General features: G+C 57.2%; 2 protein-coding genes across 5 annotated transcripts in view; one reads left to right on the top strand and one right to left on the bottom strand.

Moving 5' to 3' along the window:
• Positions 1 to 2,282: 2,282 nt before the first annotated feature.
• On the top strand, positions 2,283 to 6,809 carry SLC16A8 (solute carrier family 16 member 8). Its single transcript, XM_019752956.2, has 4 exons — positions 2,283 to 2,496; positions 3,189 to 3,332; positions 3,554 to 4,381; positions 6,307 to 6,809. Exons 1-4 carry the CDS (start codon positions 2,283 to 2,285, stop codon positions 6,603 to 6,605), a joined length of 1,485 nt encoding a protein of 494 aa, XP_019608515.2. The 3' UTR covers positions 6,606 to 6,809.
• A 2,054-nt stretch (positions 6,810 to 8,863) lies between these two features.
• Positions 8,864 to 26,071, bottom strand: part of PICK1 (protein interacting with PRKCA 1) — a 71,445-nt gene continuing 54,237 nt past the window's right edge. For 3 of the 4 annotated variants that reach the window (XM_019752959.2, XM_074326387.1, XM_074326386.1), the window contains 13 exons: positions 23,387 to 23,548; positions 23,151 to 23,248; positions 21,922 to 22,033; positions 19,850 to 19,978; positions 17,531 to 17,597; positions 16,184 to 16,273; positions 13,744 to 13,797; positions 13,151 to 13,213; positions 12,237 to 12,370; positions 11,747 to 11,839; positions 10,871 to 10,921; positions 10,169 to 10,313; positions 8,864 to 9,674 (listed from right to left, as the gene is read on the bottom strand). In XM_019752959.2, coding sequence (XP_019608518.1) covers positions 9,397 to 9,674; positions 10,169 to 10,313; positions 10,871 to 10,921; positions 11,747 to 11,839; positions 12,237 to 12,370; positions 13,151 to 13,213; positions 13,744 to 13,797; positions 16,184 to 16,273; positions 17,531 to 17,597; positions 19,850 to 19,978; positions 21,922 to 22,033; positions 23,151 to 23,191 — 1,257 coding nt within the window. In that variant the 5' untranslated portion in view covers positions 23,192 to 23,248; positions 23,387 to 23,548 and the 3' untranslated portion in view covers positions 8,864 to 9,396. Of the gene's footprint in view, positions 9,675 to 10,168; positions 10,314 to 10,870; positions 10,922 to 11,746; positions 11,840 to 12,236; positions 12,371 to 13,150; positions 13,214 to 13,743; positions 13,798 to 16,183; positions 16,274 to 17,530; positions 17,598 to 19,849; positions 19,979 to 21,921; positions 22,034 to 23,150; positions 23,249 to 23,386; positions 23,549 to 24,663; positions 24,682 to 26,071 lie in introns of those variants that run through there. The other variant, XM_074326385.1, reaches the window with a different exon arrangement.

The following is a 26,071-nucleotide window of genomic DNA, read 5'->3' as shown; positions in this document are numbered from 1 at the left end:
GCCCTAATTTCTGCTGTGGGTTACCCAGGAAATAGTTGCCTCTCCAGAGCAGGAGGGGTGGCAGTGGCCAAGATCCAGGACCACCAGCAAGTCACCCTCTGGAGGCCTGAGACACAGCACCCTTTGTTCTGCCCTTTCCCACCCCCTCAGTCCCAGGCTCTCCTCCTGGATTAGCTTTATCCAGGGAAAAGCCACAGAGGCCCCTCCTGGAATGTGGCCTGGGGGTGGGGAGCAGGCAAGGAATTCAGGTGATTAGGAGTGGTGGGGGTCTCTCCCAGGCAGGGCTCTGCCCCCAGGACCACTAGGACCCCCAAGGCAGAGCTCTCTGTGTCCTCTGCCTACCTGGGGCTCTAGGAGGTAGCGGGACCTCCTTATCTGTGTAGCTCAACCTGGGCAGGCCTGGGACAGGGGGCCCCAAGATTGGACTCTGCCCTGTCCCTTCTCCTCTCCCAGGCTAAAGCCTCTTAGAGGAGGTAGGGGTGGGGGAGTACTCTAAGCCCGGGCTTGGGGTAGCTAGCTGTGGAGCTGTAGGGGTGAAGGCCGGGCCAGCTGCTGATCTGCCATCAATAAACGCCTTCAGCTGTGCCCCCCTCCATCTGGCTAGGCTTCACGGAGGGGCCAGTGGGGTGGCCCCTCCCTGCAGGCCTCAGATGTGAGGCTAGACACCCAAACCCGCTGGACAGCTCTGGTGAGTATGGGGCGAGGGCTACCAGGGACCACCCTCTTGTCCCATAACGAGAGGACGAAAGGCAGGAAAAGCCAGAACCTGGTCCTGGTGGGGGAGGGGCAGAGTCCCAGAGACCCACAGGTCCTTGGCATTGTCTGACGCTGAGGGAGACCCCAGGTGTGGAGGGGCTCCCTGTGGGGCAGGGGTTCGGTCCTGTCTCTGAGGCCCACCCTCTTCATCTGTTCTGGGGGCACATGGGGATGCTGTGTGAACCCCAGGTCCAAGCTCCAGGAGTGTGAGAGGCTTCAGAGCCAGTGTCTGCATATTAGGGGTTGGGAGGCTGCTAGGGGTTTGCAGGGCAGAATGTCTCTTTCCTGTTGCCCCCTCAAAGATCCCCATCTGTACAGTGGGAGCCAGAGCTCCAACCGCCACCCCAAGATTCTCTGCTGGCCTGGGGTGATCACTCATCTTACAGGTGCAGAAACTGAGGCTCAGCGAGGTTGGGGACCTGTCCAACTCACAGGGGAAATCCACGGCCAAGCTGGGATGAACTGGAATTCAGCTTCCATGGCTTCTGAGACAAGGCTAATGTTCTGCTATGTCTTTTTGTTTTTTCCCCATAATGTTCTAATGACAGTAGTCTCTCTGGATCATAGAGGAAAATTAGGAACACACCACAAGGCCAAGGAGGAACATAAACTACCCGTTTGCTGCTAGTGCCTGTCCCTCACTTTGTTCCTTTGTCCTGATGTAACTGGAGGGCATACCGAGCTGGGGCTGGGGCTGGTGCTGCCTGCACCGCTCAGCCAATAGACCCACACAGGAGTGGGTCATAGAATAAGCGTTTATTATCAGAGCACCGGTGGTCTGAGAAGGCAGCGGGTTAACACCTCCAAAACCTGCCTCGCATTATCAGACCGCTGGGGGTATTTAAGGGAAAATCAGGGAACTCTCCCAGAGGCTGCAGGACAGTCCCAGAGATGTATTCTTTCATGATGCCCCCTTCTGTCATCGTATCTCTTGTGGTGCCAGGGATCCAAGAACCGTGGGGGGAGTAACCTGGGGAAAATGCTGAGCAATGGAGTTTGTGACTAGCAAGCATCTACAAGGTGCTGGCCGGGAACCAGGGCAGGGCATCCCGGAGGCATTCTGAGCTCACGCTGCACGGGTGTGATTCACGGCTTAACTAAAAAGTGAAGCCAGCCGGATGGGGGCAGGGTTCCTACTACAGGGGGCCCACTTGGGCCCTACTCCACTGAAACCCTCAAACATGCACACTGGGAACACTAGAGGTCCCCACCCACACACTGGCCGCCCCTCTCCTGCCACCATTAGGTCCTGAGGAGCAAGGAGTGCCCACCCTCCAGAGTGAGCCATCCTGAAGTCAAGACTCAGGTGGGTAGGGATCTACTATACTCCTGTCCTTCTTCACACAGCCCTTGGAGGAGGGGAGGTCCCAGCACGGTTTACCCGCCTGGCCTCATTCCCTGAGCAAGGCTCACGTGAGCAGGCCCGTGCCTTGGTTTTGCCGCTTCATCTTCATCCCCCTTCCTTGTCTGGGCTACAGACACTCGAGCTCACTCTTGTCTCCCCTCCTCCAGCAGAGGCAGTGGTGATGGGCGCTGGTGGTCCCGGGCGGGGCGTGGGCCCCCCAGATGGCGGCTGGGGCTGGGCCGTGCTAGGCGCTTGCTTCGTGGTCACCGGTTTCGCCTATGGCTTCCCCAAGGCCGTGAGCGTCTTCTTCCGCGCACTGATGCGTGACTTCGGTGCCGGCTACAGTGACATGGCCTGGGTGTCCTCCATCATGCTTGCCATGCTCTACGGCACCGGTCAGTGCGCCCTCCCCAGGCCCAGGACTGGGGGTGCGGATTAGGGACCAGGAGACACTCAACCTCCTGAGAATCTCCCGGGGCCCCTTCGGGAGGACACAGAAACCTTTCCTTCCTGTGGGAAGGCTGGCACCAGAGAGAGGGGAGGAGAGGGGAGGAAGGGGGCAGCAGCCGGAAGTGGAGCCCGCACCCAGGTGGCTGCCCCAGAAAGCTTGACCAGTGGCAGGGCCCCCACCATTCCTGCCAAAAGCCCAACACCTGCCTAAGTTACAGGTGGGGAAACTGAGATCTAAATGAGATTATTGGTTCCCCCAGGCTCCAACCACCTGTGGAGATAGGGTTATTACTGGAGTTATCCCGGCTAAACAGCATGAGGGGTGGGGGAGGCTGGGGAGCAAGGCAGCCAAGCCAGGGTTCCAAGCTATGAAGATAAGGCAGTGGGGTCTGACCCTTATGCTCTGGGTTCCCTGTTCTCACGAGGGGTGGGGATGGGGAACTCTGCGCTGGGACAGGTCCTTCCTGAGTCCCCCATAGGGTACTGTCTCCTTGGTTTGTCCCAGCCAAGCTGTGTGACCTTGGCTAGACACTGCCCTCTGGGTTCCTTACACTTGGAACTGGGAGGTGCAAAGCCTGGAGTGTGTCCAACGGAGAGGACTGGGCCAGCCCGAGGGGTGACCCTTCCCTGCCTACAGGCCCGGTGTCCAGCATCCTCGTGAATCGCTTTGGCTGCCGCCCGGTGATGCTAATGGGTGGGCTGTTGGCCTCGGCAGGCATGGTCCTAGCATCCTTTGCCACAAGTCTCCTGGAACTGTACCTGACGGCTGGGGTGCTGACAGGTGAGGGTGCCCACTGCTCTCCGCCCCTGCGGGGCTGTGGGTGGGGATTGGGAGCCCTTGCTGCAAGAACTCCTGTCCTCAGTTTCCCCACAAGAGGCCGTCCTACAAGTCCATCTGCTCAGTTCCCCGGGGTCGCCGGTTCAGGTGGGGCCTCGCCCCTCCCTCCTGTTATGGGGTGGTGGCAGCCTGGGGAGCCCCGCACAGCGCCGCCTCGCCCGCAGGCCTGGGCCTGGCCCTCAACTTCCAGCCGTCGCTCATCATGCTGGGGCTGTACTTTGATCGGCGGCGGCCTCTGGCCAACGGGCTGGCGGCGGCCGGCAGCCCCGTGTTCCTGTCGGCGCTGTCGCCGCTGGGCCAGCAGCTGCTCGAGCACTTCGGCTGGCGCGGCGGCTTCCTGCTGCTCGGCGGCCTCCTGCTGCATTGCTGCGCGTGCGGCGCGGTCATGCGGCCTCCGCCGGGGCCCGGGCCTCGGCTTCGCCGGGACAGCGCGAGCGACGCCCCGGGAGAGGCGGAGGCGGACCGCGCCGGGCTGAGCCTGCGCGAGGCGCCCCCTGGCGGGCGGCCCCGCCGACGCCTGCTGGACGTGGCCGTGTGCGCCGACCGCGCCTTCGCGGTGTACGCGGTCACCAAGTTCCTGATGGCGTTAGGGCTCTTCGTGCCCGCCATCCTGTTGGTGAACTACGCCAAGGACGCGGGCGTGCCTGACGCCGACGCCGCCTTCCTGCTCTCCATCGTGGGCTTTGTGGACATCGTGGCGCGGCCAGCGTGCGGCGCCCTGGCCGGCCTGGCTCGGCTGCGGCCGCACGTCGCCTACCTCTTCAGCCTGGCTCTGCTGGCCAATGGGCTCACGGACTTGAGCAGCGCGCGCGCGCGCTCCTATGGCGCCCTCGTCGCCTTCTGCGTCGCCTTCGGCCTCTCCTATGGCATGGTGGGCGCGCTGCAGTTCGAGGTGCTCATGGCGGCCGTGGGTGCGCACCGCTTTCCGAGTGCGCTGGGCCTGGTGCTGCTCGTTGAAGCCCTGGCTGTGCTCATCGGACCGCCCTCTGCCGGTGCGCCTGGCAGGAGGGCGGGGGGTGGCGGTGGAGCGGCCTGGTGCCCCTAAATCCAAGGGAAACTGCCTTCCTGTCCCAGATGGAACAGGAATTAGGAGAAGGGACCCCTCCTCTGACATAGCCTGATGGGGTGGACTCCCCTTCCCATGGCCAATTAGCCCCTCCTCCAAGCTGGTACCACCTGGGTGGGGATGGAAACACCAGGAAAGGTGCCAGGAACAGCCCAACACCGATAGCTGCTGAACGACGGGGTCATTTCCAGCTGTTGGCACAAAGGCCTGTGAAGTGCAAATACTTATTCTCCTTTTGCAGATGGGGAAACTGAGGCACAGAGACACAGTACAAGTTGCAGTCCCAGAATGAGAGCAGGGCCCTGCCCAGTGCTAAATGCCCACACCTTTGAAACACTGTATTGAGTGCTTTAATCTCCCCAGCCTCTAAGGTTGATTGGAATAGGGACAGTGTCTTCAGGGAACCAGCCCTGCGGCCAGGAGTAGAGTTGGAGTTCTCAGTGTGCTCACATGGAGAAAGAGGGGTGCTGGGGTCTTCCCCTGTGCACACTGCCTGCAGGGCACTCTACACTCATCACCTCTTAGGAAATATCCCGATGAGGGTGGTCAGGGAGGGCTTCCTGCAGGCAAGGGCAAGCCTCACAGAAGAGGGCGCAGGGTAAATGTCTGGGGGAAATAAGGCAGGAGTTGGGACCAGAAAGATGGAGTGGGGGACATTAGGGTCTTCCTGGGTTGTTGGGTGATTGTTGAAGCAGCAGGAAGTCTGCCTGTGAGCAGGAGGGAGCTGAGGTCGGTTGTGGGGTGGAGCAATGGCAGAGGGAGGCCACTTTTGCTGGGGCTCCATCTGCACCTGAGATGGGGTGAGCGGCCCATCCTTCCAAGGCTGGGCTAGCTGAGTGCCCTCATCATCTCACCCGACCCCATAGGAACCCCAAAGGCCCTGAACTTGTGTGTGGAAGACCCCCGAGCTCAGCACAGAAAGCCACAAAGCCAGCCCCCCCGCCCCCAGAGGCTCAGAGACCGTCTTACATTTTCATGTTTGACCCTGGGGTGGATCTAATAGGCAGAAGAGGCACATGAGTGATGAGGTGAAGGCCACTACAGGGCTGTGTTGGTGGGATAGGGACCAGGAAGGCAAGTTTGGGGGAGTGCTGCTCAGAGGGCTCAGAGGGCCACTTCCCCCAGGCCACAGAAGTGCTGACCGAGGGTCACAGCATTGTGCGGACAGCCACAAGAATGCCCCGTGAGAATGGGGAGCTCATGAAGAAACCACACTTTAGGGGAAAATATTTGCAGTTTAGAGATTTTCCTGACAGTAAAATGTGCCTGGGATAGAAAAATTGGAAAGTAAAGAGAAGGAAAAAGGAGGGACTGACTCACAAACCCTGCCCCAGCTGTACTGAGCTCAGTGTGGGGTCCGGGGCTTTCTGAGAGGTGCAGGCCTGGGGGTGTGTGGGGAGGGGGCAGTGGGAAAGCTGAGACAGGCCCCTGAGTATTAGGTGGAAAGAGCAAGAGTTAGGGGCCCCCAGAAGAGTGAGGCTGAGCCCAGTACCCCTTCCCCACTCCTACCCCAAATATCCCCAGGTGGGCAGCTCACAGGGCACACGTGTGCTTGGATCTGAGGGTAGAGGGGCTGCCTTGTAAACTGTAAAAAGTGCTGCCTCACCAAAGGCTCCATGTCACTTAAGAAATTGAGATCCAGGGAAGTGAAGTGACATTTTTAAGGTATCAAATAGCAGTGCCTGCATGGGGTTTTGCATCTGTAAAATGGGAATAAAAATTGGGCAAGTGTGTGTGTCACCCATGAGCCCCACCAAATTGAGGGCACCACCCTTTATCTGGGGATGTGGGGTGGGAGGTAAAGGGTGAGGTCCCCCACAGACCCTTACCTCACCCTCCCTCCCACCCCAGGCCGCCTGGTGGACGCACTGAAGACCTACGAGATCATCTTCTACCTGGCTGGCTCTGAGGTGGCCCTGGCCGGGGTCTTCATGGCTGTCGCCACCAACTGTTGCCTGCGTAGCTCTCAGGATGCCCCGCCCAGCCCAGGCACCGAGGGTGGAGCCAGTGACACCGAGGACGCTGAGGCCACAGGGGACTCAGAGCCCCTGTCCACGGAGGAGCCTGGTGGTCTGGAGGCCCTGGAGGTGCCGCGCCCTGGGACTGGGCCAGCGGAACCCGACATGGAGGCAGAGCCAGGCCAGGGCTAGACTGAGTCTGTGTAGCTCGGGTACACCAGGCTGGGTGGCCATTGACTCTAGGAACAGGGCTTCCCCTCTCAGAGCCCCGGCTGCCCCAAGAGAGCCTGGCATGGGAGGCTGCTCTGGGGTGGTCACCCCCCGGGGTTCGGGTGGGGACTCTGTGCCTCATCTGCCCAGTGGGCCACGGCTAGGTCCTGTCCCCCCTCAGTCAAGCAGTTGGGCCATGTGAAACAAGTTCATAAAGCTCAGCTGAAAGACAGAAGGTTCTGTTCCTGCACCTCCATTGCGGCTCTCGCTGTAACTGGGTATGGGGGGGACAGTGTCTGAGAAGCTCTCCCATGGCCCTCAGACCTGGCAGCTACTGGGGAGGAAGTGGCAGAGATGGAGGAAGGGTGGGGAAAGGTGTTCCCAGACTGAGAGGCACTAGGGCTGGGGGTGCACCTGGCACTTAGCTCCTGCCAGCCCAAGCTCTGCCCGCTGGCAGCACCTCCCACTTGAGGGTGGCGCTGCTTGCAGGGAGGGGCTCAGGACCATCTGTGAGAGAGTTTAGGTGCGCAGTGGAGCACTGGGGCAGAATTCCTGTCCTGACGCTTGGGCTCCTCTCGCACACGAAGGTTGACAGTAAATGACTCCATCCTGTGGCATCCAGGAGCGTGGGGCCAGCACCTACCCTGTGTCCCTCCCCCATCTTCCTGAGAGGGCCCCTCTCCCAGCTGAGCCCCAAGTCTCTCTAGGAGATAAACTTGGGTATCCTGGGGACTTTGCTCTAGACTCGTGTCCCTGTGGACACCACTGGGACTCTCCGGGCCGCCTGGTCACCTGCTGAACCTGGCACCTGCTTCCCTCGTGGGGAGTCCCAAGGATGTCTCCTCTCTTGCACTTCAACGTTTGACCTCACACTTTGATCCAAGTGCAGGTCTCATCCTGCCTGGGAGGACTCAGGGTCCATTCCCTCTGCACGTATCCTCTTCCCACTGACACCCCTTTCTTTGCCTCCTTCCCTCCAAATCTTGTGTGGTGACCAGGCCCCAGTGAAGGAAGAAGCCTTCCACTGCAGACCCCTGGCAGAGCCTATCCCACGGGAACGCTTCCCTGCTGGCCTCATTTTCCAGCCGGGCCCCAGGGAAGTGTGGGAGCCCCTGCAGATGCCTGGCCCTCACCCTAGAGTAGTGAATACGTCTTCTTTTGCAAACACTCCAAGAGCTCCGACTGTGCCCGGCACTGTGCCAAGCCCTTTACAGACGGTAACTCATCCAATCTTCCTAACCGAATGAGGTAGGTACCATTATTAGTCACACTCAGATAGGGGAACTGAGGCACAGGGAAGCTGGGGAGTAGTCCTGGGTCACAGAGGCTGCGACGGGAATCCAGGCTGTCAGTTCCAGTCTGTGCCTTTGACCTCCATGCTGGCTGCCCCTTCACAGGGGGTGCAATCTGACAGCTCTAAGGGACCTATGTAGATCCTGGTGACAGTCCCTCCCTCCCTCCATGCTCCCACTCCTACCTGACAATCCCATTCAAGTTTCTGGCTGGGACCCACATACTCAAAGCTAATAAGACAAAACCCTCTGCCCCACGTTGGACTCTTGCATTCTCTCCCATTCTCAGGATGACCATGTAATTCATTGTCCCAACGGGCACTCTGAAAGTGAACAGGGCCACTACTACTAATTACACGGGGACCACAGCTGTGGGCTGGGACTGTCCAGGTGGGCAGGACAGTCACCCTATTTCTACCCCTTTGCAAAGGCACGGAGTACTGGGTAGCATTCTGCACTAGGCTTCTCCCCCTGGCCCTGGCAGAAGCGGTACACCAGAGTGGCTGGGGCACCCTTTACATTCTCTCTCCTATTTGGGGCCTCAGGTCCTCCTGACCTAGTGTCTGTCCTGTCCTTTCCCAAATAAAGGTTTAGTTTGTGGCCAGAAGCACTGAAGGATCAAGATGAGGGCGGATGTAAAGGGTTCCAAAAAACAAAGCCTGGGAGGCAGGTGAGGGAGGGAGTTGAGACTTTCGGACCTGACAGATCTGCATTCAAACCCCACTCTGTCCCAATACAGGGAGGCTTGGAGCAAGATACTTCTCTGAGCCTCAGTTTCCCATCTGTGAATGGGGCCACCAGTGCTAATTCACAGAGCTGCTGTGAGCAACAGTGGTGTGTATGAAGGGAATGTCAGTAAACCTTGTTGCTCACCCACTCATGATCAGGGAGGCAGAAGATGGGCGTCAAAGGGAGAGGGGGGTCTGAGGCCACTGTAAAGAGCCCGGCTCCATCTGGGTTTGTGTTTATTTAATACAGGCCCAGCCCTTCCCCAGGAAAGGGGCTGAGCTAAGAGAATAAAATAAATAAAGGCCGCCGAGGTGTGAGCGTGGACTAGGGTGGGGCCGACCTGGGGTGAAATGAGGGTGTACATGAGACACTGGCCCAGCCTCGGCTGTCTACCCCCAGCCCCCCAATCCCAGCGGGTTCCAGGTGGGGCCAGCAGAGGTGCCCACAAGGAACAGATCCTGGACTTCCTGCCCCCTCCAATCCCTCTTCCTTTCTGCCCTCTCTCCTTCCCAGGGCAGTGGAGACCGAGCTACCTTCTGACTGGGGAGGTGGGGAAGGAAGGTGGGGGGCCAGTGTCCAGGTGCAGGTCACAGCCGGTGCCTTATCTGGGCAGGAGCCCGGTTCACTGTGCTAGGACAGAGGAGAAGGGAGGCAGGCGGCCCAAGCCAGCAGGCCTTTATGCGCCCCGCTCCCATGCTGTCATCCTCCCACTCACCCTATCCCCCGCCCCCAATCTGCACCCCGGGGCACACTCAGGAGTCACACCAGCTGCCGCCCTTGTCCAGGGGGGGCCCAGCAGCCCCTCGCGCATCCCGGGACGTCTCCCTGGCTGCCGTGTCCTCATCGTCTTCCTCTTCCTCCTCCTCCCCGTCAGTGAACTCGTCCTGGCTGAGGCCATAGGCCAGCGTGGTGTGGGCCAGGTCCACCTCGATGGGGAAGACGTCAGCGTCACGCAGCACCGCGTAGCAATCGTTGTAGTACTTGGACATGGTGGACACGAAGCGCTGCAGCTGGAACACGATGTCCTGGACTGGGGGGCAGGGGGCGGACAGACACCAGTGGGCCGTGGCTGCCTGCCTCGTGGGCCCTCCCAGCCTCCCTGGGCCTGCCTCCCTGCCCTGGGCTTCCCACCGTGCATCTCCCTCAGCCCTCAGGCCCTGGGACGGGGCAAAGCAAGGGCTGCCCAGCCCGACACAGACCCAGGTGTCCAGCCCCCAGCTCAGGGAACGGAGGAGGGTGGGTGGGTTGTGGACTGCACCGTGTGGAGCCCACAGGACGTGGACCAGACCAGGTTCTGGGGAGGTGGGTGTGCTCCTACCAGGGCTCTCCATCCTGGGTCTGACTCAGAGCCCTGCGTGGCCTGGCCCTGGGACCTGCGGTTAAGTACTTGTCCTCTCTGGGCCTCCGTTTTCCCAGCTCTGAAGTGAGGAGGAGAGGGCACCCACCCCACCAGGCTGAGGACGGTGTGTGGGCAGATGAGGGAGGGCGTGGCCCAGACCCCCGGCGCCCGCCCACGTCCCTCACCGTGCTTCTGATCCAGCAGCTCCATCTTCTCTAGCACGTCCTTGCGCATCTGGGAGAAGCGGGCACGGGCCTCCTGACGGCAGCGCAGGATCAGGCGGTACTCGTAGTTGCCTGTGCTCACGCGGTACAGGGGCTCCCCGAGGGCCTGGGGCAGGGAAGAGCACGTCAGGGAGCGTGGCTGGGACGGGGATCTGCTTTGGGACAGATGGGGCAGGGACAGGGGCAGGAAGGCTCACAGCCCTGCACCCCATGGCACTTTTTAAAGCTACCAGCGTTCCTCATTTCTGAGACGCCAGGGATTGCTAGAAGCACTTAGTAGTTTTGGGAAAAAACAAACAAACCAAACCCTTGCTACATTAAATAAATGAACATTTAGTCATAAGAGGGATCTTGGTATCAAAAATATTACAAATTGAAAAACTAAGAAGGCCTCTTAGGAGTGAGGAGAGTCCGTTTCTCGCTGACAGTGGGAGTGGGCGTGGGGAGCGGGCCCACAGCAAGCGGCCAGAGGGGCCGGGGTGGGGTGGGTGGCCCCAATCTCCAGGAACAAGAGCCCAGCCAAGCCCCCCAGGCCTCTCCTGGGATGGCCTGATCCTCCTGCTGTCCCTGGCAGACCCAAGAACTGTGAGGCAGGTGGGGAGGTTCTGCACGCCAAGCCTTTCTGACCCCGGGGCTGTGTCCCCCTCAGCCCGTGACACTCACGATGCAGCTGTACTCCTCGTCGTCCATCTCCTTCACCTTCAGGCAGTACGACTGTGGGGCAGGGGAGGCCAGGCTGTCAGAGTGGCTGAACCTCCTGGATAATCACCCTGATGTCCCCAGCCCCCCCCATGCCACACTGCCCCCGAGCCACCCAGGGGAGCAGCCCTGTACACTCCCGGCTGGGATAAGCTGAGACACCTCAGGGAGAGGCTGGCAGCAGTGCTCAGAGCACAGAGGGTGGAGCACGTTATTCAGACTGGCCCTTGCTTAGGGCGGCCCAGGGCCAGGTGGCAGCAGACGGGAGAGGGCACTTATCTGGGAGGGTGGGGAGGGCCTGAGGGGCAGCCCATCATTGACCAAACTCAAGTCCCAAGAGATGCTCTGGGAAAAAGGGTTCCATGGTCAAAGGAGTTGGGGAAGATCCTTGTAGACTCGGGCTGCACATGGGCCTATCAAAGGCTCTGAGAAGTCCTGCAGCAGGGGAGCCTTGGCTTGTTTCATAAACATTTCTCCTCAATGCTTTTGACCATAAAATTATTATTTTAAACAAAAAACTCATTAACATCCCTTGGTACCCACTTTATAACCACTGACCTAGTCTAACCCATTGTTAAAAGTGACCAAAAAAATCCCAGGGAGTTAGAGCGGTCCAGAGTAAGGGCTCTGGCGCCCCCAGGCTCCCGCCTCCCTGAGGCTCTGAACAGTGGGGGCAAGGCCTAGGCTGCCGCCCACTCCCCCACGCCTTCCCAGGGCCTGGTCCCACGTCCTCTATCAGACGTGACAGCTTGCCATCGTACGGAAGCAGAGCCAATCTCCGGGTGGGCGCTCACTCCCACAGGCCCGACCGTCCCTCCCCAGAGGCTGCAGCCCACTCACCAGGTACTCAAACTTCACGTCCAGGTACTTCTTGATGGTGAGGCGAGTGTCTGGGATGGCTTTGTTGAGGTACGTGTTCAGGTCCGTCAGCATCTGGAGGGGGAGAGTGAAGCGATGCTTAGCCCCCCACGGGCAGGGGGTCAGGCTGGCCAGGGTGACGAAGAATGGCACTGATGCGTCAGTCCTTATAGCGGACTCAGACTGTCAGAGCCAAAGGGCGCCCTCAGACAGCCTTGTCCAGTCCGAGGACGAGAAGAGAGGCCAGGTCCAGGGCAAGCTGCAACTCAGCGGTGGAGCCAGGGCCACAGACCAGCCTGGAGGTCAACTCCAAGGGCCAAGGAGGCGAGATGACTTTTCCACGGCCAGCTGTGCAGGTGACCGAGCAGAACCCGCACGCAGGCGTTCCGGTTCCAGGACAGGCCCCTCTCTGCATGACACACTGTCCCCTCTCCCCTCACGTGCTGACACACGCCTGCTCGACATGACCTACCGGCTTGATGGTTTTCAGCAGCCGGATGCCGAACTTCTCGATGCTGCGGTGTGCGTCGGCAAACTTCACAAAAGCCTCGCTCGCAGCCGGCTGGGGCTCCCGCACCCCAATCACGGAGAACACGTCCCCAAAGGCTGCGTGACAAGTTTGCCCTGAAGGCTGCCCCTACTTGGCCCTTAATGCAGAAACCAGGAGGGCAGGGGCATGGCGCGCTGGAGGCCGAGGTCTGCACAGGGTGTAGACCCCAAGACAGAATTGTCTACACCCCCAAGGAAGCTGGGACTATATTCCAAAGGAACTGGGTCAACACCCAAGGGAGATGGTCTATATCCCTGAAGGATCTGGGTTGACACCCCTGAGGGAGCTGGATCACACCTTGAAGGAGCTGGTCTCCACCGCCCTCATTCCCCCGGGTGAGCAGACCATGGGAGAGGCTAGGCCAGGGCTGGAGGAGGTGGCACCGACTGAGGGCAGAGCACCAGTCCGGGAACTGCATGCCTGGGTCCCAAGGCCAGCTCTTCCCCTCAGGGGCTCTGCAACCATTTCCCGTCTGGGCTTCATATTCCCAACTGTCAAACGGGGTGAACTGTTGCTGCCCTGCCCAGTTGAAGGACTCTGAGGAAATGAGACCACGAAGCAGGAAGGGCCTCGTACGATGTACGCGGCAGTACAGATAAACGGAATGGCGCCGGGATGAGCGACTGTGCCCCACGGCCCCCAGCACTGCTACCTCCCAGCACCAAAACGCCCAGCCCAAAGCTGGCCCACGGTCAGCCGCAGCGGTGTCTGCCTGAGCACGGGCATGAGCATGACCCCCGTGAGCTCTCAGCCACACCCTCCCTGTATGGGGGGGCTGGGCCCAGAAAGGGAGGGATTTGCCTGGCGTCATGCAGCAAGTTTGGGGGAGCCCTTACCCCGGTGTGTCTGTGACAGCTCATAAAAGGCCCGTAGGAGGCTCTTGGTGTGTTCTGTCATCCCTGTGGGAGAGACCACACTGAGGGAAACGGGCATGTGGCGGGGACCACACCGGCGTAGGACACGGCCTCTAACCCTCTTCACCACCTGAGGCTGCACTGTTTCTGGGTTTGCTGACTCTTCCCACAGCCCCACTCGGCCCAGGGTTGCAGGCTCAGGCCCAGCCACAACCCCAGCAGACAGGGGAGCCAGGACCCTGCAGGGCAGGAGGTGATCAGGCCTCTTACGGGCTTTACCTCCAGGACAGCGTGCCGTTCTGGGGACTCTCACTATGTGTACACGTGCTCTTCTCTGTGTTTTTATGGGGATGTATTACTTTCATAATCAGAAAAAGTACGTCTTAGACTTTTTTTTTAAGAATTCTTAAGGGCCACGGTCCTAGAATTTTGTAGGCTGGCATTCCTGCCCCCACTACCACCATCTTTAGTGCAGGTCACTAGAGCTGCACCCCAGGGCAGAGCCAGTGCCAGCCCTTCCTGGGCGGGGACACCCCCACCCACCACAGGGCGGCCGCCAGAGGTGCGCTGCCTACCTTTGTATAGCTCGGCGGTCCGCTCCAGCTCCTCGAGCCTCTTGACAAGCCCGTCTGTGGGGAGCAGAGAGAAGGGGACGTCAGCCGGTCTCAGCGAGCCGCAGGGAGAGCCGAGAGAGCCGGGTATCCTAAGCCAGGCTCGAGAGGGCAGAGGCAGCTCCCCAAGGAAAAGCGCCTCGAGGTCAGCTGGGTTTACAGATGTCGTGTAAACAGCTCAGCACAGCCAGGCGAGGCAGGGCAGCCCCCAAACAGTCCTGAGACGGTCCCCATCCCCGCAGCCTGGGGCATGTCAAAGGTGCAGAGGTGATGATGACACGGGTACTTCCAGAAGTCATGAGTGAAAATGGTTGGGCCTCCCGATGGCCAGCCTAGCAGTCAAGGCCCCCCATACTTCTAACACAAAGCCTGTCGACGGCCAAGGAGGAAGGCAGTCAGGGACAAGCAGGAGAGACGACACGCGTGGACAGTAAGTGTAACGTAGGCTCAATGCAGCTCCTACCTCAGGAGAAGCAAACATGCTGACACAGAGGGGAGAATGATTTGGAAGGAGAGACAAATTCAGGAAGGGCTTCAAGGAAGAATGCGCATTGGGTGGGGCCATTTTCATTTGCTTAACAGGTGCTTATTGAGCACCTACTATGTGCATACACCATGTTAGGCTCCAGGAATGACCCGGTGAATGAGATCCACGTCATACCCTCAAGGCTGTCTAGTAGAGGAGCCAGACAGCAGCCAGGCAATGACTGGCAGTGACAGTGAGGGCTGCAAGGTGAGGGGTGGCGGCAGCTGCCTCACCTCAAGGGCTGGAAATGGGGCAAGTGGATTGCCAGGGCTGAAGCAGGTCCCCCAGACTAAGGAGGGACAGGGCAAGGGGCGATCAGACAAGCTAAGGGCCAGGGTAGTGAGGAGCTGGAATGGGTAGGGCTTCCTCCACTCTGATGGGGTGCGCACCCATCTCCCCACTGGGAGCTCCAGCAGCAACTGCAGGCCAGGAGCCTCGTGTAGGTGGCTTCCTCGCCAGGCTGCCCCCCACGCAGGGTCTGGCCTTGAGTTACTGTGCTGTGAGCCATAACCACTCTAGGCTCCCTCTACACATCTCAGTCCTAACTCCATGAGCCTTTGGGGCAGGGATTACTTCCCGCATTTTACAGAGAAAACTGAGGAACAGAGAGATAAAGCCACTTGCTCAAAGGCACACAGCTGGGGGCTCTCTCAGCCTGCGTGCTCTCTGCCCCCAGAGTGCTGTGTTGACTTGGGTCAGGGTCTTCTGAGCAGGATGGGAGAAGGGGAGTAGCAGAGGCCACATCTGGGCTTTTTTCTGGGCAAGGAAGGCAGCTGTGTGATTGGCTGTCGGGGGGGAAGGTTCAGGCTGAGGCGTAGGGGAAAGGAGGGAGCACAGGGGAGGTCTTTAGGAGGCTTCGGCCACCCGGCTGGCCTCCAGGCCCTGACTCCCCAGAGCCTTGGCATCTGGCCAGCCTGGCAGGGAGGGAGCCACGTAAGCGCCGTGCTGTTGTTTTTAGCTGGGTCATGGGACATGATGACAGCTTCAGTTTTAGAAACCCTATTTAAGGCTGGGGAAATTGCAAGGTTTAGGGGGAAAAACACAACAACCGGTTCTAATTCCATCTCAACGCGTGGTGACTACAGTAACAGGGATTTATAGACACCGAGAGGCCGAAAATAGCAGCCACCACTTTTGAACACCATTTGGAACAAGCTCAGACCCCACCCCTACGTCCCAGCCAATGAAGCCGTGTGCCCAGCTGAGCCTACAATTTAGGTAGGTATTTATATCTACCCCCCACATCCACGCAGAGCTGCTGCTGTTTATAAACTCAGGCTGGTGACGGTAGGAGCAGAACCGAGAGTTTCACTGGCCACCCTGGAGGGAGAGCGTGTGCACACGTGCGGGTGTGAATGTGTGTGTACATGGCGTTCCCTCTGGGCGAGGCGGGGCAGCCACCTCCAGCCCTGGGCTGGATGGGCTGAGACACGGGCAGCAGCGCCACCTCCTGGAGGAAGGCAGGGGCAGACGGGCAGTGCTAGAGCAAAGGGGTGAGAGGAGGGCACTGGGTGGAACTGGGGTAGGGGCTGTGGCCTGCTTATGTGAGAGCAGCTGGGGGCCAGTGGGGAAGGCACCAGCTCAGGGAGCTGGAAGGAGGCACCTCCCCCGTGGTCTGTCTCATCTGTAACCTGGGCCTGTGACTCCTTGCTTGGCAGTGGGGGGACACTGGCTGTAAGAGGCTCGCTGACTTCTGTGGACGCTCTCTGGAAGCCAGACAGGCCTTCAGGGACACAAAGAGATGGTGACTATCGCCCCACAGGTGGAGGCCAGGGCCAGTGGGACCCACAATGGCTTGGTGGATAGAAACAGTGCCCTCCCCCAGAAGCCCCAGCTAAGACCCCTGAAGCCAGAAGTGGGTGACAGGAGGGGACTCACCATTGCACAGGATGGCCCGGCTCAGGCCCAGCGCATCTGCGGTCCCCGAACTCATGTTCTCCACCAACCGATGCTTCACCTTCTTTAAGACTGGGACCAGGCGAGAAAGGGGCTCAGTGAGGTGCAGTCTGCACTGGATCCCCAAACTATCCCTGCCCCACCTCATCACAACTCACTGGGGGAGACATCAAGGGCAGAAGGGGCCGATGTGGGGCTTGGTGTGGGGTGACTGTGAAGTGTGGCGTGTCCCAATGGGGGTGCTGGGCCCTGCCCTATGCACTGTCTACTTCAGGGAGGTGTGGGAGCCTGGAAGGAGGTCACGATGTAAAGCGCTTAGCCAAAAGCCAGGTGCTCCAGGTGGCTGCTGGCCATCAGAGCCCAGATGCCACAGGCTCGACACCGGAGCAGGTAAACCAGGGAGCAGCTCTTCCCCGCCTCTCTTTCACATCAGACCTAGGGCGCCCGGTACAAGGCGGGCAGAGTAACCATCAATGGCAGCTACCCTTGGACCCCAGGCTCAGTTATTGTACATGTGGTTGCATATTTAGTCTTAGGAGGGAGACTGGGGTGGGACCAAGGGGTTTTAGATGAAGAACCCCAGGAAAGACTCAGTCTGCCCTTGGCCTCTTTCCTTGAAAACCAGGAGGTAGCTCTGGCCTTGGGTATCAGAAAAGGATGCTGGCCTGGGCCTAGAGATCTCCCTGTGCGTCCCCTGGGGACAGAGCCCTCTCGGGGTCCCAGGCCTTGTCTGTAATGAGGGGGCTGGTCCAGGGCACCTCTACTGCTGCCCAGCTCGTCTTCAAGTTTCCATAGAACCAAGGCCCAGCCCCCACAGCAGCAGGCACCTCGTCCCAGGGCATGCTGGGGAGAGGGGCTGGCCTGTGACCCTCTGCCGAAGGCCCGAGGTCCAGTTCAGACCTCGAGATTTCCTGGGAGGTGCCAGGTGAAAGAAGGGGCCCAGGTGGAGTGGGGGTGTGCAGGTGAGCCCGAGGTGCCAGGCCAGGGTACTTCCGGTCAGAATGTGAGTACCTGGGCTCTGGTTAGCTGAAGGGCTGGCTTACAAAGGACAACCCTGGGACAGTAAGGTCCCAGAGGAAAGGGCGGGGAGTAGGTGAGGGGTGAAACAGGGGCAATGAGAAACCAGAGACAGGTCCCTAGGAACAGCTGCAGGGACGGCACCCCCGGGTCGTCCCCCCATTCTCCCCCGCTCCTCCGCCCTGTAGATTGGCTTGGTCACAAAAGCCCGAGAGCACAGCCACGAAACTACTGATGCACGGTCATCAAGAGGCATACCATGGGCTGTGGCCTCATGGGGCCACTGCACGCCACCGCTCTGGCCCAGCTTACCAATGTCCAGGGACATGCCCTGCTTGGGGTCCGCCTGCAGCTTGTTGTAGTGGATAGTCACCTCCCCCTGGAAAAGCAGGACAGACAGAGGTGAGATGGAGCCTCCTGGACACCCCTTTCCCAGGGAGGCCTGTGAGCCCTGGAATCTGTGGCCATGGGAGAATCCTGAGCTCCAGGAAGGGGCCAGAGCATGATGAATTCAGCCCTGTCGGGCTGAGGGCTGTGACAGGGTCCTGCTCTGTGGCTGGTCTGTTCCCAGGTCCCCAGGCCTTGGGGAACCAACAAGGACAAGGGCAGACATGGACCCTGCTGTCCCAGAGCTCACAGCCTGGCCGTCTCTGAGGTCCTGTGCTCAGCCACATCAGGTCCCCTGCCCTCCCCGACGCCACACCGCACTCCAAACCTTTGCTACGTCATTTGCCCCCACATAGAGCATCTTCTCCTGCACCTAAATCATCCCCTTCCTCAGGGTCCCTCCGCTCACTCAGCGAACAGGTCTGCGCACTTTCGCGGTGCCGGGCGCTGGGATTCCAAGGAGCAGGAGGGCCCATGCGGACCAGCAAGTCCCACCGTCGAGCCCTGGTAGTGACTGGAAGACAGGTGCTGGCTTCTCCCAAGAAGCCTTCCCTGACCACAGGAGGCCACTACGGTAACTCTATCCCTGCAATCCTAAGACCCTTCAATTTGGGACTGAATCCATTTGAATACAAGACAGGACTTCAAAATGGGAGTCCTGAAGGGAAATCAAAACAACCCGATGTGGTCAGAGTCTGGGGTGGATGCAGGAGGCTCCCCCGGGAGGCAGCACATGAGCTGGGGGCCACCACAGATAGCAGTTAAGGGGAAGGGAAGAGGCACCACAGCAGGGGTCAGCCCTGGGTGCCAGTTCAGCTGTGCGACCACAAGCAAACCCCTTCAGCTCCCTCAGGGCACCAGCGAAACAGGGACAATGTCCCTGCCTGGCACCCAACAGGAGTGCGGGCAGATCCCTGTGTCAACGTCAAGGCTGTGCATGCCCACGAGGAGCTCCTGTCCGCGAGGGAAACGCCAGGGGCTGGCGCCAGGCAGGAGAGGGAGGGTCCTGAGGAGCAGCGATGTGAGGGGGCGAGGGGAGGACCCAGAAGGGCGCGCACACCCCAGTTCTGAACCAGAATAAAAAACACTGCCCACCCCTTTCCATGATGGGCTCCTCCACCCAACAGGCCCAGTAAAACCCAGACCAGGTGGAGTGGCATCTGGGCCCTAAACGAACGCTGTCACTTCCTTTTATACAACAGAGCCCTGAGCCCCCATCTGTCCTACAGCTAACGGGGCTGGAGTAGGAGAAACTATGGGATTGGACTCTGCGTCCTAAAGGCAGGAGGGAGAGTGACGGGATGACGCAGGGGTAGAACAGGATAATAAAGGGGAGAAGGCGGGGAAGGCGCTGGCCCTGGGCTAAGGCCAGAAAGAGGGGCTGTTGGCGTCAGGTCTTTAAGACACAGAAGATGGAGGGGCAGTAAGGCGAGGTTTGGATGGAGGGACTGAGGGCGCTAAAACGCTGGGCCAGGCTCCATTTCCAGTTGGGACCCTTGACTCTCAGACTTTTAAATTATCCTACTGCTTTGCAACTCCTTCACCATATTGGTTTCCCAAGAGTTACTAGCAGCAAATCTCTGGGAAATGACAAAAGGGCTGCACGCTTGTGCCTATGAGGGGCCGGGATGCCACCTGTGATTCGGGAGCGGCCTTGGCCTGGAGCCGCTGGGTGAGGGGGCAGCGAACAGGTAGCGCATGACTGTGATCTACAGAACAGAAGACCAGCAGCTGTACTGGGAGCTGCCCCAGACGCAAGAGGCATTCCTGGGGGTCTGTGAGTCCAGGGGGACCCACTGGACTAGAAGTTCCTACAGGGACGGGCAAGACGGGCTCCTCTTTCCCTCTTGCCCCCTCCCAGGCCCAGCATGGCTCAGCTGACATCTATTAGGTATCTATGACCCAGGTAAGTTCACCTTGCACTTCTAGCTTCAGTTCCAGCCCTAACTGGGATACACTGGCTCTCCCTGAGGTGTGGTTCCGAGTCTGACAGTTTCCCTGAGAGCCTGAGGACAGGGACCTTTCAGTCTTGGTGCCTACTCTCTGGCCAAGGCTCAGCTCGAGGCCTGGAGCATAATTAATATCTACTGAACAAAAGCAGGAGAAACTGAGGGAGGCTGGGGTGTGAGCCAGACCCTGCTGCTCTGTGGCGGGGAGCCTCAGGCCTGCTGGGGCCTCGGGCAGGTTGGAGGTCTCAGAAATGGCTTTCCTCACTCAAGGTCCTCACCTCCCAGCAGCCCTTACCTTCACTTCCTGAATCATCTTTGCTACCTCCACCTTAGTTTTTCCTTTGATTGACCTGCCATTGACACCAGTGATCTCATCGCCAGCTGCCACAGTGCCGTCCAGGGCTGCCGGGGTGTTGTCAAATACCTGGGATGCATAAGGAGGGCAGGGTGGGGGAGGAAAGGGAGAACTGAGACACACCTGGCAGGAGACAGTCATTCCCTCCACCCCGACCGACATCCGGCTCTGTCCTGGCCGCTACCCAGAGCAGGGTAGAGATGGCTGAGCAGACAGAAATGCATCGCCCCACATTCTTGGGGAGGGGGAGAGAAGGAAAACAGAAGGTAAATGCGACCCGACGAGGCTTTCCTTCTCTAATGTCAAATACACCAAACCTCACACATCCATCTGAGCCTTTGCTCCTCCAAAGTCATTTCTTGAATAGATTTGACCAACAATGCTGCTCTGAGCTGAGTGATTCTGATTTAGCCAAAAATGGCAAAATAACTACATTGGGAAGATGTGGGATGAAGAAGCAGAGTGGTTTTGGAAGAGCAAGGCTAAGCAGGAACATGGCAAGGAGGCCAGGCCTGGGGGAGGCCTCCCTGACACCTCCTGGGCTGGAAGAGGCCAAATCACTCGTGAAGGCAGCACCCTGAGCAGCCAAGACTAGGTTCCAGGAATCTCCGTCTTCCAGGCCCAGAAGCAACTCCTTTGCAAGATCCTCAGAGACCAAAATTTCCCATCTGCCACCAACAGCTACTTAGCTGTTAGAACAGGTCAGAACAGGGTAGAATCCAGGTCAAGTTTGAGCATACTACGTCAGACAATTAAGTTCACGAACTCATCCTATAAAAGGTGCTACATACCTCACTGCTGAATATCACTATGGTCACGTTCCAAGTCCTCCCCTTTGGGAAGCTATGCACCAACACCAGCACCTCATCCACCCTCCAAAGCAATTCTGGAACTCTATTTCTGGAATGGACCTCAGAGCTGTCGACGTATTACCCTTGAGGTCCTGAATGTCATCAAAATGCCTTCCTTTCAGTATTTCCTTTATCTTTGGGTAAAGAAAGAAGTCACTGGGGGGCAGATCATGTGAGTAGGGAGGGTGTTCCAATACAGTTATTTGTTTACTGGCTAAAAACTCCCTCACTGACAGTGCTGTGTGAGCTGGTGCATTGTCGTGATGCAAGAGCCATGAATTGTTGGTGAAAAGTTCAGGTCGCCTAACTTTTTCACACAGGCTTTCCACCACTTCCAAATAGTAAACTTGGTTACTGCCCAGTTGGTGCAAATTCATAATGAATAATCCCTCTGATATCAAAAGTTTAGCAACACCATTGCAACAAGTTCGCGAACTTAATTGTCATACCTAGGATGTCCAAGGCAGCAAGCTTCCTTCCAAGGCTACAGAAAGGTCACTGCCTGTCTCCACTCCTGAGTCACAGGAGTGGTACTTTATTAAGTACCGGTCATTGTGTCATGTCGTTTTGTTAATCTTCATAACAACCCAAAGATGCTCATATCTACATATTTTATATCCCCAGTTTCCAGGTGAGGAAACTGAGGCCCAGGGAGGTTAAGTCACTTGTTAATAAGCAGGGAAGCTTACATTTGAACTCAGGCCAATATTATTTCAGTCTTTTAGTTTTTCCACTACACTTCACTTGAGCTAGTACAAAAAGCTGGTGGCTTTGTTGATTCATTAAAGACATTTTTCTTGAAGTCCTAGTCTGTGTCAGGCATTATACTAGGTGCTGATAAAAAAGCAACCTGGGATCCTGCCTCAGGCACAAAGAACCTGAAAAAAGCAGCTAGATATAAAACAACGAAAGAGCAAACCCATGATTACAGGGGGTGATAAGGACTGAGAAGAAAAAGAATATACTGGAATAACAAAGAAAAACCAGGGCAGCCCTACTGAGAAGGGGTGGTCAGGAAGGCCTCTCTTAGGAGGTCAGACCTCAAGAATGAAAAGGAGCCAGCTCTACAGAGTAGAGAAAGGAGCTGCCCGTGTCATGTCCAAGTAGGGAGGTGGCTTGCTCTCTGCAGGACCTTACCCCCACCTCCAAAGCACCCCATACCTGGACAATATAGAGGCAGGGACAGTACTGGGCCCCTCCTCCAATGCTGATTCCAATCAGATTCTGAGCATCCTTCTGCAGGGTCACCTTCCCAGGCACGGTAGGGATTCCGCTGCAAAGAGAAGCACAAGAGGCAAGTCCCCCGGAGGAAGGATGGCTGGCCAGGATTGGGAAGGGGACAGGGCCTCTAAAACCCCAAGAGGCTCCAAATGCTGCACAGCCTTTTCTCTTTCTCATGTGGCCAGAGAGACAGCATTTTGTGCTGCAATGTGCACAGCTCTTGGAGTCACACAGATGTGGGACCACATCCCAGCTCTGCCATTAATCAACTATGGGACTTGGGTAAGTCACCTTCTTTGCAGCTCAGTTTCCTCATCCATAAAATGGTATGGAAAAAATGGCTCCTTCATCAAAGTTATTGTAATGAGTGCATAGAAGGCACTTACCAACAACTCAGCCCATATCAGGCACCCCATAAAAATAGGTCCCCCTTCCTTTTCTTCATTCTACCGCTGAGGTTTGAGTCAGACTCTGTCCTTGTCACCTTCTCAGGCACAAATGGAATATTATGTCCACCTCCTGTGGGAAGTCTTCTCCTGCTAAACTATCCAACACCTATCTCTCAATTGCCCTACTCAATCACCTCTCAATTTTCACTATAAATTAGCACTTACTTATGTTTTGTGGTAGATATTCTAATTCACTCACTTTTTCACGTAACAAACATTTGCTAACAACCTACTTGCTGCCAAGCACCTTATAAAGTGCTGAGAACACAAAAAGGCATTGGACCCAGGCCTTGCTCTGAAGGAGAATATATTCTAATGAGATTAACTTAATTTTTGAAAACGTATCCCACTAATCGTCTGCAGTGGGGAGGACAGTCTGTTTACGGCATTTCTATTCATTCTTTGAAACCTGGCTCAATTGCCACTTCCTCGGTGAAGCCTTCCCTGAACATCCCTACATAAGCACTGCTCCATCTGCTCTGCTCTCCTTGTAGCCAGCTGATTCTCCATTAAGGCCCTATGGTCCTGAATTGTAGTCATCTGTTGATGTGTCCACAGTCCCATACAGGTGGTGAGCTCCTGGAAGGGAAGGGTCGGTTCTGCTACACTACAAGACCTAATCCACCGCTGAAAAGCAAGGGTTGGTGGAACTGGCAAGTCTGGGATCTGGGGAACCTGGGGCGCCTGCAATTTTGGGACTTGGGGGAACAAAATACTCACAGTTTATCCTCTTCGATATCATAATCCAAATCTGCAAACATGGTTCGGAGAGTTGAGGTGGGCTGGCTAACTGCCCAGCTCCGCAGGGGAATAGGGAACTGGATCCGGGAGAGAAAGGAGCATAGGATTTAGGGAACCCAAGTGCCAAGATGTCAACCCCAACCCTGGCGATCCAGGCCCTCCCACTCCCCTCTGGACCGTGGGTAATCCCTGTCGAGTGGGTAGGTGATTCTTACTAGGTATAGGGGGGGACTCCAGGCCAGGACGCTGGGTTCAGATCCCAGATCTCTCCGCCGGGTCTTCAGGCACTTGGGGGCTGCCTCTGTCGCTCACCGGAAGCGTCGGTCCCACAGCCGGGTCCCGGCCAGGCTGGCACCTGAACCCACCTGCCGTTCCACCTGTCGGCGGCCGTGACTGTCGCGTCACTTCCGGCAGGACACGGAAGTCCCGCCTCCCCTGCCTGGATATTTACTCCAGTCCCTGCAAACAACTGTTCCCTCCCTGGCTCCCGGGACTCCCAGAACCAGGAAAGAGAACAAGTATTGACGGAAGCTCGCCGTTAGCATGAGAAAGCGGAAACAGAGGAAAGGTCTGGACAGTCTGACAGCGCTCAACCACACCCCTTGTCCTGTGGCTGCCGCCATCTTCGTAAGGGCAAGGTTCTTCCCAGATTCCTCAGCGGGAGGCTGAGGACCACTAGCCCGGTGGTTGCCGTGGCAACAGAAGCATCCTGGGTCGGGAAACTTCCGGCGAAGTCCAATGGCCTACAAACCCTTCCACATTTTCAGCACCCCGTCCTAGGGTATTACTATTAATAGAATGACATGTCGGAGCCAGCCTAATCCCATTTTTGCAGACCAGGAAACTAAGTGCCAGAGAGGGAAAGGGATTCTGTCCGGAGCCACCTGCAGTTGGTATAAGATCCAGATCTTGACTTTGAGACTCTGACACCTAATCCAGTGCCCTTTTAACACCTGCATACCTATGTTCACGGATCTGCTATTAACGACACATTGGACAAGTTACCTCCTCTTTACACGCCTCCTTTCCCCATATGCAATCTAAGAGTATTGAGGTAGGGATGCTTTCTCTGGTATTCGGTGAAAGATTCCTCACACCCCATGTCCTTTGTTAGCCCTCAGGAGCAGCTCCTCTGGGGTCTCACTGAGGGCCAGGAAATGCCATCAGTGCTTCACAGCCCAGGAGTTCAAATCTCATCTCCCTGCCAACCTCTGCAGCCACAGCTATTGTGTAAAGTGGGTTCCCTAAAGGGGGTTGGTGCTCGCAGAGCCACAGCTTTGGCATCCATCTCATCCAGGGAGCCTGGGCCCAGGCCTGTCCAGCTTCCTTCCCTAGCTGCCCCAGGGGCTTTGGAGGAAGGAGAGAATCACAAAGATGATTATCTGCATATCCCATAGCCTAATGGGATCCCCACCCACCTCCTCTTTAGGGAGTCAATCTGAGTCACAGCAGATGTTCAGAATGCCACAATAGCAAAACCTGTCCCACGTACCCACTGCTCTGCAGTTCAGATCACTTCCATGGGATTTTAAAGTTCACCACAGCCCTGTGAGAGGAGAGCAAGTATTGTCAGCTCCACTCTGCAGGTAAGGACACTGAGGCTCAGGGAAACAGCTTCCCCTCGTGTCACAGGTGGTCCTAGGCAGAGCTAGGGCTGGAACCTCCAAACCCTGTTTGCAGGCCAGAATTTCAGTTTTAAAAAGCAGCAGCCTCCAGACCCAGATACTTTCACATGGGCTGTGGCTCTCCCACCACACAATAGCCCTAATTCAAGCCCAGACTTTGCCATTTTGTAGCTGGGGATCTTGGACAAGTCACTGCATGACTCTGAGCTTTGGGTATCTGTAAACCGGGGACAGTGATCCTCTCAACAGGTACTTGTGAAGGTCAAGATAAAAAGGAGAAACAGGTGTGAGTGCTTTGTAAACAATTCACATGGCACACATGTCACTCAGGCCTCTTGACCCCAACCTACTCAGGACCCTCTTCTCAGGTGAGAGCAAGATGCCCAGACCCCTCTTGTTTGCTTTATCCTCTCTTATCTTCCGACCCAGCTCTATCTAATCCACCTCTTCTGGGAAGTTTTACCAGACAATCCCAGCTCACAAAGCTGCCCCTTTTTCTGAGCTCCTAAAACAGTTGTTATTTAGATTGTTCACTTGAAAATTAATTTTGTATTGCCTTGGGAAATCCTGCAGGGCTTCCCTGAGCCATTAACTATTATTACATGCTTGTATTTTGTCTGGGGAAGCTTTCATCCTTTAAAATTAGGACCTAGGGCTCGTATCTTGACAAATTGTAAACTGCTTCTCCCTGTCTCTCTTCTTCGTGTGTTCCCTGTCTATACTGACTTTATACTTCCTGGCATTCACACCTTCCATAGGACGCTAAGAATCCATCAGTAAGTGTCACTGTGACAAGAAAAAGAAAATCAGATTGCTTTGTAATGCCTGGTAGAGTGAAAGTATTATGACCCACTTTATATTTGTCAGTGGAGGGGGGGTCTCCTGGGTCAGCTCACACAGCATGGAACCTGCTCCAGCCAATTAAGGGCGTGAGGTTGGGACCATGAATTTATTTGAGGGGAAAGAAAATTGGAGTACCATGTTCCATCACCAAAGTAATCAATTCTGCATCCCCAGCCGGATAGGAAGCGCCTGGGGGCAGATCTTGCCCTACTCTGCATCTTGCACAGACCTGACACATGATACCTGGCTGTGGATGAAGTGCATAGAAATAGCTGCGGCTTTATATGAGATGGGACGGTCCCTCGGCCCTGGAGGAGAGGACATGAATGGGCAGAGAGGGAACGAGATGATGAGGGCCTGAACCTGTCCACCAGGACAATGGCAGTGGCCTGAGCGTCCCCCATGGGGCTGGAATCACCAAGTATAGGTCCT

The sequence above is a fragment of the Rhinolophus sinicus genome, linkage group LG02 (assembly GCF_036562045.2).
Source record: "Rhinolophus sinicus isolate RSC01 linkage group LG02, ASM3656204v1, whole genome shotgun sequence".
In the NCBI taxonomy this organism is placed as follows: domain Eukaryota; kingdom Metazoa; phylum Chordata; class Mammalia; order Chiroptera; family Rhinolophidae; genus Rhinolophus; species Rhinolophus sinicus.
Note: the sequence above shows the minus strand (reverse complement) of the source record. Positions and strands in the feature narration are given on the sequence as shown.

Coding starts and splice junctions, on each gene's coding strand:
- SLC16A8 (XM_019752956.2), top strand. CDS start 2,283: ATGGGCGCTGGTGGTCCCGGGCGGGGCGTGGGCCCCCCAGATGGCGGC. Junction 2,497..3,188: donor TGCCATGCTCTACGGCACCG/GTCAGTGCGCCC, acceptor CCCTGCCTACAG/GCCCGGTGTCCAGCATCCTC. Junction 4,382..6,306: donor CATCGGACCGCCCTCTGCCG/GTGCGCCTGGCA, acceptor CTCCCACCCCAG/GCCGCCTGGTGGACGCACTG.